At 44.3% G+C, this 13,320-nt stretch overlaps 1 protein-coding gene across 1 annotated transcript; it reads right to left on the bottom strand.

The window, feature by feature from the left end:
- Positions 1 to 108: 108 nt before the first annotated feature.
- On the bottom strand, positions 109 to 6,833 carry ube2d1b (ubiquitin-conjugating enzyme E2D 1b). The gene is made up of 7 exons (XM_080872771.1): positions 6,632 to 6,833; positions 5,434 to 5,497; positions 4,721 to 4,752; positions 4,368 to 4,445; positions 2,164 to 2,269; positions 1,876 to 1,969; positions 109 to 1,786 (listed from the first exon to the last, which is right to left on the bottom strand). Exons 1-7 carry the CDS (start codon positions 6,653 to 6,655, stop codon positions 1,741 to 1,743), a joined length of 444 nt encoding a protein of 147 aa, XP_080728897.1. The 5' UTR covers positions 6,656 to 6,833; the 3' UTR covers positions 109 to 1,740.
- Between the last annotated feature and the right edge of the window lie 6,487 nt (positions 6,834 to 13,320).

The following is a 13,320-nucleotide window of genomic DNA, read 5'->3' as shown; positions in this document are numbered from 1 at the left end:
CTAGTTTCATGTAACACTGCCAGCACACAGCGCAGTCAAAGTGCAATAAGAGCACCACATACAAAGTGTGTTGCTCGTGTCAACATAAAGCAGAGTTACACAATCATGTCATGATAGTAACGGTACTATTCTTTAATCCAGTACAAAATGTGCCACATGGGCCTCAGAGACACAGGTAGAAAACTTTACACAGGAACAAAAAGCAGGGTCTTTAGCCTTTGTTACGATGGAGTGCAGCTTAATGAGGACAGTGTAAAAAAGCTTCTCACTGGGCTGAAGGCCTGATTGTTGTACCTGTGGAAATCCAACGTCACAGCTACGATCAGGGGACAAGAGCACATCATTTTAATGAGAGCTTTACACTGTGATGACTCCAATCTGAGTTCAAATAGAAAAAATCATTCCAAACAGACTGAATACAATATAGGTGTTGTCAATAATAATAACAATAATAATAACAACAACAATAGAAGAAAACAGCAACACATAAGAAGTCGCTCCCATTTTCAGGACCACTGCCACAGTACATTGTTTCATTTCAATCAACTTGGTCTGCTACACCGACATCAAGACTCCTCCGTAAGCCAGCACATCGATGAAGTGACGACGCAAAGAGAACATTAGTATCAGTCAGTACTGTTGTCTGTTGGAGGGCCATACATATTTCACATTCAGCCTTCAGTGTTTCTTCCTGGCTGCTGATGCGCGAAGCAGAAAGGTGGATGACGGAGCCGCCTGAAGCTCGTGCTCCAAAGTTTTCCAGGACTTTTTCCTGTATTACAGAAAAGGGATTTGCATTTCTTTGCAATACTTCTGCATCGTCTCACACTGTGCATTACATTCTGTGTGATCTGTACCAGGGGTTCGTCTACAGAGGCTGTAAGGGACAATTAGACAGGAAGGAGACATGACGCGACTGTCCTGCTATCGGTGCTCACATGCTAATAGGTCGGTGTCCAACAGCATGCTGCTGCTTACTGTCAGAACAGCTAACTGAATGATTTCAGTAGTAACCTGGAAAGATCCACAGCACCATCAGCTCAGACAAAGAAGCAGCCAACAACAACCACACATCAGGCACAGCCTCAGCTGGCTGTGCTCACAGCCAGCAGCTCCACGCTGTCCCTCATCATCTCTCCTCTCTGCAGCCAATGAAGTATTAGCCTTAATTGGCTGTGTCCAACTGGACTGGATCAACACAGCAACAGTTACAGTAATAATGTAAGGAACACAAAAGTATTGTTAGGTAAAGTAACACAGGAGTCGAGCTAAGACGTCCTGCTGCGGCCCTTCTGATCTCCGTTCACAGCACAGCTGACGTGGGCTTGTTCCCGTTTGGCATCTGGTGGCATTTCTGTCCTCTCATTTTATACTTGTACTTAAAAAGGAAAGAAAACAATCTGTAATAATCATGAATGTCACAAATGAACCGTCCGTGGTGCAATAATAACATGCCAAACGTTAAAAATGCCCAAGTATCCACTGAGTGCGCACAGGCAGGCTGTGGCCTGCTCCGAGTCCGGCTTCTTTTCAGGAAAAACAAAAACAACCCCCCAAAGTAATGTAGATGTTATCGGCCTCGGATTAATAACGATGACAACAGTTCAGTTTGGTGGAAGTTAAGTAGGATTATTTCATGAGTTCGTACTATAATTTCAGTGCGTGTTGACTTTAAAAAACAGATGGGAAAAGAAAGAAACTAAATGTCAGCCTGTCGTTTTTGCGCTGTGCTCATCTTCTTCACATGGCGTACTTCTGGGTCCATTCTTTTGCTAGTTTGTTGTATCTGAGAAGAGAAAAAGACACAAATCGATGACACCATCAGACACACTCGCTTTACTAAAGACGTTAGCATGCGCGCGTGTGTGTATTCACTTGTCTTTGTCGTTCTTGTAGATGTGAGCTATGTCAGGCACCAAGGGGTCATCTGGGTTTGGATCACACAGCAATGAACATATGGACAATAAAACTGCAAAAAACAGGTGAAAGGATCCCGTCAGTGAACTGAGGACAGTTTCATTGTCGAGTGTGTAGAAACGACACACTTCAGTTAACATGGGGCAGACGTGACGCTGTGTGGGAGCAAAGGGAGGTTCCTCGGCCCTAATCATACGATCCATAATGTCACTTTTTAAAATACAGACGACACACACATCTGATTACCTTTAGACACCGTCAGTGCTGGAGACCACTGTGACCGCAGGATGTCCAAGCAGATGCTGCCGTTGCTGTTTATATTTGGGTGATAAATCTTTGTTGTAAATGCTACCTGGATTAAAAAAATGAATGACGTTAGTAACATTCAGCGAGTGGAATAACTGAAGTGAGCAGGTCCTGAGTGACACCTTCCTCATCGTCAAGACGACTGAAGCAACTACCAATGAAAGAGCAGGATACCGTTTCCAAAGTAACCCAAGCCTGTAACGTCCACGACCCACCATGACATCGTGACAGCGACACACAACACGTCTTGCTGTGTGGAGTCTGGGCACCGTCGTGGATTTAAATCAAATTTGCAGTGCAGACTTTCAGCTTTGATTCAGTGGGCTGAACAACAATGTTACATTATCTGTTTGAAAATCACAGGCTCGACTTTCAGAGGCTCAACAGTAAGTGGACCATGAAGTGACAAACTCAAGCACAGCAGCTGTTCATTTCCTGACGGCAAACGTACATGCACACAGACACACAAACAAGCAGAGCAGTTAAAGACCAGGAGACATCCTGGGATCCTGTTAATGTCAAACTTTTGTTAAACCTTTTGAATTAAACACACAGTACAGAAACGAGCACTGCGTATTATTCACAAGGCTGGTTATCTAGATCATACTCACAAATTCTTTCTTCAGGCAAAGTTACTTAAATTCCAGGATCTGGTTAATTACAATACATCCATAATTTTGTATAAAGCTTTTACTAAACTTTTACCGGCAAATTTACAAACTAGATTTGAAATTCGAGAAAAGGTTTATAATGTGAGAGGCTTTGGAGAATTCAAATTACCCAGAACTCGAACAACCCGTAAAGGCTTTTGTGTGTCTGTATGTGGTGTGAAAATCTGGAACAGTCTGAGTTTACAATTGAAACAATGCAAAAATATTCATAGATTTAAATTCCTCTACAAACAGTTGGTCTGGTCACAGTATACTCAATGATGGGTTTTAGTGTGCTCTGTAATGTCTGTCCTCTTACCACTGCTGGTATGGATTCCAAAATAGAAAAAAAAAAAAAAAAAAAAAAGTGTGCGTATGTATGTACATATATGTACTTGTGTGTGTAGATATATATGTATGTATATGTATGTGTGTTTGTTACTTGTAGTTATTACTGCCTGTTACCTGTGGTAATGCAATTTATAATTTATATATTCTGTATTCAGTTATGAAGGCTCTAATTGTTGGTTGCGAGCTGCCGCTTAGATGCTTGTATCTGCCCGGAGCTGTTGATGGGTCTGTATGCAATGATGGGCGTAGCTGCGGGAAGTTTATTGTTTTTTTTTGTTGATGAGTGAGTATAGGGGTGGGATTTAATAAGTTTTCTTCGTCCCACTCCTTTTTCAGGCAAGTTTTGTTTTTTGTTTTGTGTATTTTATGTTCAATATAGGTATTTGTTGTGCCTGAAAATGAATAAATAAATGAAATGAAATGAAAGCTTAAAGCCTGCACTTCAGTCACTTCCTGTTTGATTTAAAAGCCACACTTGCTATCCCAGGTTAAGTTTAGTCTTTTTGTTTGTCAGACTTTTCTTTTGGCATCAGGATTAGTTCATGTGTGGAAAACCTGCTTAAAGAGCTTTATTCAGGTGTGCAGCCACCATGGGCCACCGATCCTCCCAGTCTCAACTCTGCTGGAGCAGTGAGCAACATTTTTCCAAAACACACGCCCTTATTTACTTATCAAATCAGCCAGTGAGCCTGGTACACGTGTCCAGGAGAGACCACTCCTAGTAGGACAGAAATGTCTCAGGACAAAAGTGAACAGTTTGTCTTCCAAGCAGGCCGCCACCGCCCTCCAGTAACTCTGACTGAATAACACATGTGTACAATATGTAAGGTAGGTTATACAATCTTCCCACCAAACACACTGTGTTTGTGCTTCTTCCTGTGTGTGTTTGCACAGTCACCCTGAACTGGTGACCCTAGACTAGCTGTGTGACAGACTAGTGACCCGTCCAGGGTGTACTCTGCCCCTCACACCATCTCACTTCCTTTCCTGCCTCGTATGACCTTAAAATGGATAAGTGGTTAAGAGGCGGCCGTGTGGATGTGCTGCTGTGTATGTATGAAATGTGGCACAGTGATGCAAGTTGTCAGCTCTGTGAGACAGGAGATCTAGCAGCATGGCAGGAGAAAAGCTTGGGGCTCTTACCTTTGGTGGCTTGAACGGGTAGTCAGTAGGAAAGTGAATTGTGAGAAAGAAAACTCCTCCTTGGTACGGACTGTCACCCTGACAAAAAAACACTTCTGTCAACACAACAGTGAAACGATTCAGGTGGAATCAGTCGGCTCGCTCCCGTCACCTTCAGCCCAGATGAACAAACCGGTTGGCACCACTTCTCATTTGTCTATATTTATTTATTTTTCTATATGAGAATAATTTCAACACTGTAACAAAGAAATGTCCCAAATATGGGATAAATAAAGCAGTGCTCATTATTTCTGATGCATTTAGTGCAGAAAACATTATGAGAGGAGAAGAAGCAAGCTTAGCGTGACACTCACCGGGCCCATTATTGTTGCCTGCCAGTGAAACACTAGGAGCAAGAAACAAAACAGAGGCACATATAAGAACGCAAGCTGTACATTCAACCAACACAATGTTCAGAGGCCATCATCCACCACGTTACACATGCTGTGTGTACAGAGCACAGTGCACACTGTGTACTGTGTCCACAAAAGACAGACAGCTGTGCTTTGTCATCAGCCTTACTCTAACTGGCTGATTACAGGGTGACTAACAGCCGTCGCTCCCATTTCCCAGTTAAAAGATAACCTATGGAGCTCATAGTTAACCCTTTGGAGAACCCCTGGCTGTCCATTCAATTTTAAATTGGTCCTAGACACAGCAACACAGTCCAGTCCTGGGGTGTCTCACTGTGAAACAGCATAGGGCATACAGTCACTTTCAGGCGATCAGGATGGAGTTCCAGCCTTCGGCAGAGGTCCGGCTTTCTAGAAGCTAGTCTGACGTCTCTGCAGAACTTCCTAGTAAATCTTTTAGGACCCTTCTTTAGCCAAATGAAACATTTTCTTCTGATATCTACTTGACTCGTTCTTCCACCGCTCTTTTTTTAAAACTGACCCTACCAAAAAATAAATAAATAAATCCTCTTGAAAACTATTTATGTTTTGCTTTAGATTGTTAAGATAAAACGTAGAATGACATTTAGGAACTATGAAGAGTCTCAAGGCCGACATGCAGGATGTGAACTCACTGTCATCCCCCACTGGTCCAGCCGAGCACTGTGCGGGAGGGTCTCTCTGCAGGTCCTGCAGCTCCTGGTCAACATAACACAAACCAGTCTGTGAGGTTTGACTGAACATCACGTGACACGGCAGTTTTAATGTGAATCAGCTGCAAATGCAGAAATCTTTTCCGTCATTAATGGCAAATACCATCCAGGTATCGCTACAGTCCCCACTAGGCCGTTAATGCAAGCGTGCTTGTGTGTGACTTTGTTTCGACAGTGCGGACCACCGAAAGAAACCATCACTGTTATATGTATGTAGTTATTATGCACTCCACACTGTATATAAATGCCACTTGTTTTGCACATATTCAACTCTGTATATTTTATATATTTTATTATTATTATTATTTTTATTTTATTTTTTTACTATTTAATTTGTAAAAATGTGTATACACACACACACACACACACACACACACACACACACACACACACGTAGGAAAATATTTAGTATACACATCCAGAAATGCATACACTATTATATATTGTACATATATTTATTAGGTTCAGGTTGGCCATTCTTGTATTTTGCTCGTTTGTGTTGTTGTGTTTGCACATCTCTGTTGCTTGTGGGGCTCGCACACAAGAATTTCACTCGCATGTGCTGTGCCAGTGTGCCTGCACATGTGATGTGACAATAAAAAGTGATTTGATTTGATAAGTCCTGTCAAGCCTTCGAGAAGCTCGTCTAACGTGTTATTTCACTTTTCCATTATGACTGGTAGTCCTCTCCGTGCGCCCTCAACAGTCCACAAAGGAAGTGAACTAGTCCACACTACAGAGAACCGAAATGAACTCTGTGCAAACTTCCCTGGTCACCGCAGTCCCAGCCCTCACTACAAGCTGGACAACACAGCTTCTGACACAGAGACAGGCTAATATGGAGGGCACAAAGAGGGTAGTTAATGAGCTAACTACGCTCTTTGGTCATTTGTTAGCGAGCTAGCATGAAACTTTGGATTTGTCAGCCTGCTTCGTCCGTTAGAAGAGATGTCAGCGGCCCCATTATTATCAAAAATATGACGAAGTTTGAGCGGAGTTGTTTCAAAGCGGGGGGAGTGTAAGTTCTGTATGAATACACCTTTAGCGAAAAATAAATCCTATCGTTAGCCTCTGCTGTGCTATCTTTAGCTGGCAACCAATGCTAGCTTGTTAAACTTACCTTCTGTATTCTTTTCAGTGCCATGCTAACTGACGCAGTCCGCTCCCGTGCTCACTCCTCGCTCGTGTTGGTAGGATTATTGCTGGCCAAGTCAATGGTTGTAGTTTGTTCCCTGAGTACTTCGACAGCCGGGACGTGTTTGTGTTTTTATAAAAACCTCTTTTGTTTCCGCTTTCTTCTGTTTACGGTCGTCCCCTCGAAGTGGATCACGGGAAATGTAGTTCTGAATGTGCGCTATGCTTGTATCTCAGAAATAACCCAAACTGCTATACTTAAGGAAGTATCTGAGGTACCTTTAGTTCTTGCCTTTCAATGCTTCATCTTTTTAATCCACTACAAGCTGAACAAGTCGCTGCTGGTAGAAGAACACTCGTTTTTCTTGTTGTTCAGAAATCAGAAACATCCCACAGTTCCAACCATATACGGCTTTCACCTTCATCATGTGATGAAATGTAATATGTATTTAAAACAAAGTTTATTTGGTGGAGGACTGTCATTTGGTGACGTTTCTTTACATACACTCACTGGACATTTCATTAGGTACACCTCTCCATAACACAAACATCTAATCAGCTAATCATAGAATCATAGAATAACAATCCAATGTATTTAGGCACGTATACATGATGGAGACAACCTGGTGAAATTCAAAGCGAGCATCAGAATGAGAAAGAAAAGCACGGTGATGGTGTTAGATGGGCTGGTCTTAGTATTTCAAAAACTGCTGATCTATTGGAACTTTCCCCACACAACCATTTACAAACCAGGTCATCAGAAGACCTGATCAAACCTTAAAGTGGCCTACAGCAGCAGAAAACCACACCAAGCGCAGCGTCTGTAAGAGCAGGAAACTGAGGCTACAGGCTCACTGAACTTGAACAATAGAAAACATTGTCTGTGCCTCCTTTTATGACTGCAATTTACCAGTCTTGGCTCTTGGCTCGTCAAGCAGGATAACAAACCGTGAGCTCAAATCCTCTGAAACATGAATATAGTTTCTTGAACATAACAATGTGTTCACTCAAAATCACCAACAGTCCCCAGATCAAACCGAACACCTCTGACATGTGGAGGAATATTCACATCATGGATGTGCACCCATCTCCAGCCGCGCCATAGCTGCAGCACCCTGATGAGTCTATGCTGCAAAGATTTAAGGCAGCTCTGAAGGCAAAAGGAGGTCTGACCCATTATAAGAAAGGTGTATCTAATAAAGTGTCCAGTGATGTCTTGATGCAATGATTTCACTTTGAATTTCTTTGTATAGTTAAATCACAACAGTCCCAGGGTTTTATATTGGAGTCTTGTTTATTACCAGGTGTTCTCCGTTGGGTTGCTTTGTTCTTCCTTTTATTCTCCCCCTGAAGGGAGGGAGTGTGTAATCAGCTCCATTTGTGTGTTTGTTAGCAGTCTAGCATCCACAGTTTTCAAGATATCATTTTCCAATGTAGTGTGCTGGTAGAACCCTCAAACAGCACAAACGCTGTATTACCCATGATTTCTTTATGGAACTTCACACTAAAGTTCTAGACATCGTGGGATATGAATACGTAGGTTTTATGTTAATTTTTTTCATTAAAAAAAACTTATCAGTGATACATTGTATGAAAGGTTTGGAAAGAGCAGTACAACACATAACATGTTTCCATAGCAGGCTGACATCAGCACATTGTAATAAAAACATAAAGCATCAACGTTTTAGTTTCGCTCTTGCCTTTTGGGGGAGATTTTCCTTACACCTTAGCGTCCTGTGTCCTTAGACCTTGTTGTATTTTGGTTGTGGTTACTGTTTGTATTTATGACATGTGTCCCCGGACTCTTGTTCAGTCTGTGACTGTGTTTCCTGCACTTCTCTCACCATTTCCTGATTTACTTTGATTTATTTTCCTCGTGTTTTGCTGTCGTCAGAATCAGAATACTTTATTAACCCTGAGGAAATTATGTGGTCACAGTCACTCCAAGACATTAAGAACTGACTGAACTCAATTAAATAATACAATATATTACAAAATTACAAATATATATATCCAGATATTACAGATATTAAATATATATGAATGACATTTTACTCTAAACTGTAAAACTGTTATTTGTTAAAGGATGTGCCAAAGGGTGTAAATTCTGCAGCCTGGAGGAGCTGGAGTGTGGTTCGGTGGTACATTTAGGTAATCTCACTGAACATGCTCCTGTGACTGGCCAGCAGCCAGTAGAAAGACATTAATGGCTGCCCTTGAGCCTGGTTCTGCCAAAGGTCGCCCTGTTCAAAGGGGGTTCTTCCTCCGCAGGCCACCATAGTGTGTAATGCTCAAATATCTTCTTTCTGCCTGGCTTCACCAAGTATTTAGCACTGACTCACTGCTTCAGTCTTTCTCTTCAGTCTATATTAGTTAAAACATCTTTAACCTCGACGCTGTGTAATAGTTAATATGCGAACACAAGGGTCATCTTTTATATTGAAGTTACAGGAACCCGATGAATAAATCCCACTTGGGCCTCTGTGTTGATAGACACGAAATGATGCTAAATTAGAGACGTTATGCAAGCCTACAGCATAAACACTCTCAGGGTGCCATTACCAAGAGCCTGGCCTGGACAGCATTTCTTAAACTGTTTAGGAAATGTTTAGGATGTTCATGTTTAGGAAATTTGGGGCCAATTACAGTGATAACATGAACTTTCCAACTGATACGGGTAATTGTCAGCATGATTGGGACCCTCTGAAATTATACAGGAAGATGCACAAAATCTCTTTTTCCATCTCTTTCTCAAGAAAGACAGCGACGATGTTAAACCCTCAGATATTTCAGAATGGGAATGAAATGAGAATGGGGTTTATTGCCAAATGTTGAGCAGGTTTACAACATTAGGAAATTGCTGCGGTGCTTCAGTGCAAACATACTGTCATAAATAGCACTTAAATAGACATGGAAAAAAATAAAAGTAGGGATAAGAATTAAAAGTGCTACGTGGAAAGATATGTGCATGAGATATACATGAGATATATACATGAGAATAAGAATTAAGAGTGCTACGTTGAAAGATATATACATGAGTGCAGGTGGTGATCAGTGCCAAACATGGAATGATGCAGTGACACAGCGTAGGGTCATGTGTTAGTGGCGGGGACAATCATGTGGTTATTGTTCATGTGTCCAACAGCAGAGGGGAAGAAACTGTTCTTATGGCGAGAGGTTCTGGTGCGAATGGACCGGAGCCTCCTGCCTGAGGGGAGCAGGTCAAACAGACTGTGTCCAGGGTGAGAAGGGTCAGCTGAGATCCGAGCTGCACGCCGCAATGTCCTGGAGGTGTACAGGTCCTGCAGAGATGGGAGTCTGCAGCCAATCACCTTCTCAGCAGAGCGCACAACACGCTGCAGTCTCTGTTTGTCCCTGATAGTGGCTCCAGCGTACCACACGGTGATGGAGGAGGTGAGGATGGACTCGATGATTGCAGTGTAGAATTGCATCATCGTCCGTGTTGGCAGGTTGAATTTCTTCAGCTGCCTCAGGAAGTACATCCTCTGCTGGGCTTTCTTGATGACGGAGGTGATGGTGGGCTCCCACTTCAGGTCCTGGGTGATGGTGGTACCCAGGAAGCGGAATGAGTCCACAGAGGTGATGGGGGTGTCAGTCAGGATGATGGGGGGGAGTGGGGCTGTGTGCTTCCTGAAGTCCACAATAATCTCCACTGTCTTCTGGGCATTCAGCACCAGGTTGTTGTGGCTGCACCAGGACACCAGACGTTCAACCTCCCTCCTGTAGGCAGACTCGTCCCCGTCCGAGATGAGTCCGATAACGGTGGTGTCATCTGCAAACTTGATTAGCTTGACAGACTGGTGGGTGGAGGTGCAGCAGTTGGTGTACAGGGAGAAGAACAGAGGAGAAAGAACACAGCCCTGAGGGGAGCCGGTGCTGATGGTCCGGGAGTCCGAGACATTCTTTCCCAGCCTCACGTGCTGCTTCCTGTCCGTCAGGAAGTCAGTGATCCACCGGCAGATGGGGTCAGGCACATTCATCTGGGAAAGCTTGTCTCGGAGATGGTCTGGAAGGATGGTGTTGAAGGCAGAGCTGAAGTCCACAAACAGGATCCTGGCGTAGGTTCCTGGGGAGTCCAGATGCTGCAGGATGAAGTGTAGGGCCATGTTGATGGCGTCGTCTACAGACCTGTTGGCTCTATATGCAAACTGCAGGGGGTCCAGGAGGGGGGCCGTGAGGGTCCTGAGATGGGAGAGAACTAGGCGCTCAAAAGACTTCATGACCACAGATGTCAGAGCCACGGGTCTGTAGTCATTTAGTCCAGTGATCCTAGGTTTCTTGGGGACAGGGATTATGGTGGAGGACTTGAAGCAGGCAGGCACATGACATGCCTGCAGTGAGGAGTTGAAGATGCCAGAAAACACTGGGGCCAGCTCGTTTGCACAGTGTCTGAGGGTGGCAGGAGACACGCCGTCTGGGCCGGGAGCTTTCCGAGCATTCAGACTCTTAAACTGCTTCCTCACATCTGCTTCATGAATATGAAGAGTTGTGGTGGGAGGAGGTGGTGTGAAATCCTCTTTTGTGTGGGGTGAGGAGGGGGGTGTTGTAGGTGAACGGTTTGAAGCTGGTGATGGCTCTATGGAGGGGGGAGAGGTGGGGGAATGAGTGTCCAAAGTGTCTCTATTGTTGGGGCCGTTGGAGGTGTGGAGGCTGCCTGATGGCTCGTCAAAACGGCAGTAAAAGTCGTTGAGGGTGTTGGCTAAGAGCAAGTCATCAGTGGAGTGGGGGGTTTTAGGCTTGTAGTTGGTGATATTCCTAAAACCTTTCCACACAGAGGCCGAGTCATTCTCTGAGATCTGCTGCTGCATCTTCTCAGAGTGCTGATGTTTAGCAATGTCCACTTCCTTAGTGAACCTGTACTTGGCCTCTCTGTAGCAGTCCCTGTCTCCGCTTCTGAACGCCTTTCTCTTTTCCAGCCACAGCTTTTTGAGTTTAGGAGTAAACCAGGGTTTGTCATTGTTATAACTCACCCTGGTGCGTGATGGCACAATGCTGTCCTCACAGAAGTGGATATAGGAGGTGACAGTGTCCGTAAACTCGTCCAAGCTGTTAGAAGCAGCCTTCAATGTGTCCCAGTCTGTGGTCTCCAAACACGTGCGAAGCTCCTCCACAGCCTCGTTGCTCCACAGTTTTTTAGTCCTCACGACAGGTTTGGAGAGCTTCAGCCTCTGTCTGTACGCGGGGATTAGGTGGATCATGACGTGGTCAGAAAGTCCGAGTGAAGCGCGCGGCACCGCGCGATAGGCCCCGCTGATCGTGCTGTAACAGTGGTCTAATGTCCTCTCCTCTCTGGTCGGACATTTAATATACTGCTTATATTTCGGAAGCTCATGGCTCAGATTGGCTTTGTTAAAGTCCCCAAGAGCAATGATGAGAGAGTCCGGGAATGTCCGCTCCGTGTGGAGAATCTGCTCCGCGAGTGCGCACTGAGCTGCCTGCGCATCTGCGTCTGGCGGGATGTAAACAGCGGCCAGGATGAATGAAGCGAACTCCCGCGGAGAATAAAACGGTTTGCAGTGGATAAAAAGATATTCCAGAGAGGAAGAGCAGTGCTGAGCAATCACTGTCACATCTGTGCACCAGCCACTATTGATGTACAAGCAGACACCTCCACCTTTGGACTTACCGGAGAGAGCGGCCTGCCGGTCCGCGCGCAGCAGATGGAAGCCCTCCAGCTTGAGCGCGCAGTCTGGGATGTTCTCACTGAGCCACGACTCCGTAAAACATAAGACACAGGAGGAGGCAATGTCTCTGTTCATGCTTCTCATCAGGGCCAGTTCGTCAATCTTATTGCCGAGTGAGCGTACATTAGAAAGGAAGATCCCAGGAAGAGCAGTTCGCAGTCCGCGTCTCCTCAAACGCACGAGTGCGCCGGCTCGCTTCCCTCTCTTTCGGCGTCTCGCTTTCCTGGTCAGAGTCAGCAGTAAATCTGCCGCAGATGCGACAAATATTGGAAATAAATCCACAGGCGTTGTAGTCCTGTAGTTAAGGAGCTCTTCTCTGGTGTACGAGTATCCAGAGGAGTGCCCAGACACAGAGAAAATGCACAAAAACAAAACAAAAGTAACGCACTGAAGCACCAGGGCGACCATCCGCGGCGCCATATTTCATGACTTACTGGCTTTTTACAGGTTGTGTGCCAAGGAAAGAAAAAGCCTCATACTTTCTCACACTCTGAGCACAAAAAGACGATGTTGTTTCGATTCTCCAAAGCCACAAATGTACTTAAGTTGTATAAAACCATCGCAAACTACAGACACAAACTAGAAGACGTGCGAATACTCTAGCCTATACTGACAGCGCTGAAACAATCATCTAATACAAGTCCTGCATTCAAAGTGTTACTTTAAATACAAGTATTAAACATAATAATAATAGTATTGTAAATGTATTACAGTTTTACTCACTGCAGAAAAAATACCCGCTGTGACTCTAAGTCTCTATTATATCCTTATTGTATCATTACTCATTCAAAACTGTAAAGTAGGTTTTTATATTTGATGCAGATTAACCAAAAATATACACATTTATAATGGATTCATCTGCTGATTATTTAACTTTAAAACAAAACGCAGCAAGCGGCGGCAGGCTGCGTCCTGGCTGGTCGCACCCTGGGGGTCCGCATGGGCACTGGAAAAGTCTGAACCTCCTCCA

This window comes from Rhamphochromis sp. 'chilingali', assembly GCF_963969265.1.
Source record: "Rhamphochromis sp. 'chilingali' genome assembly, chromosome: 22".
NCBI classification, from domain to species: Eukaryota; Metazoa; Chordata; class Actinopteri; order Cichliformes; family Cichlidae; genus Rhamphochromis; species Rhamphochromis sp. 'chilingali'.
The sequence above is the reverse complement of the archived record's forward strand: the minus strand, read 5'-3'. Positions and strand labels throughout refer to the sequence as shown.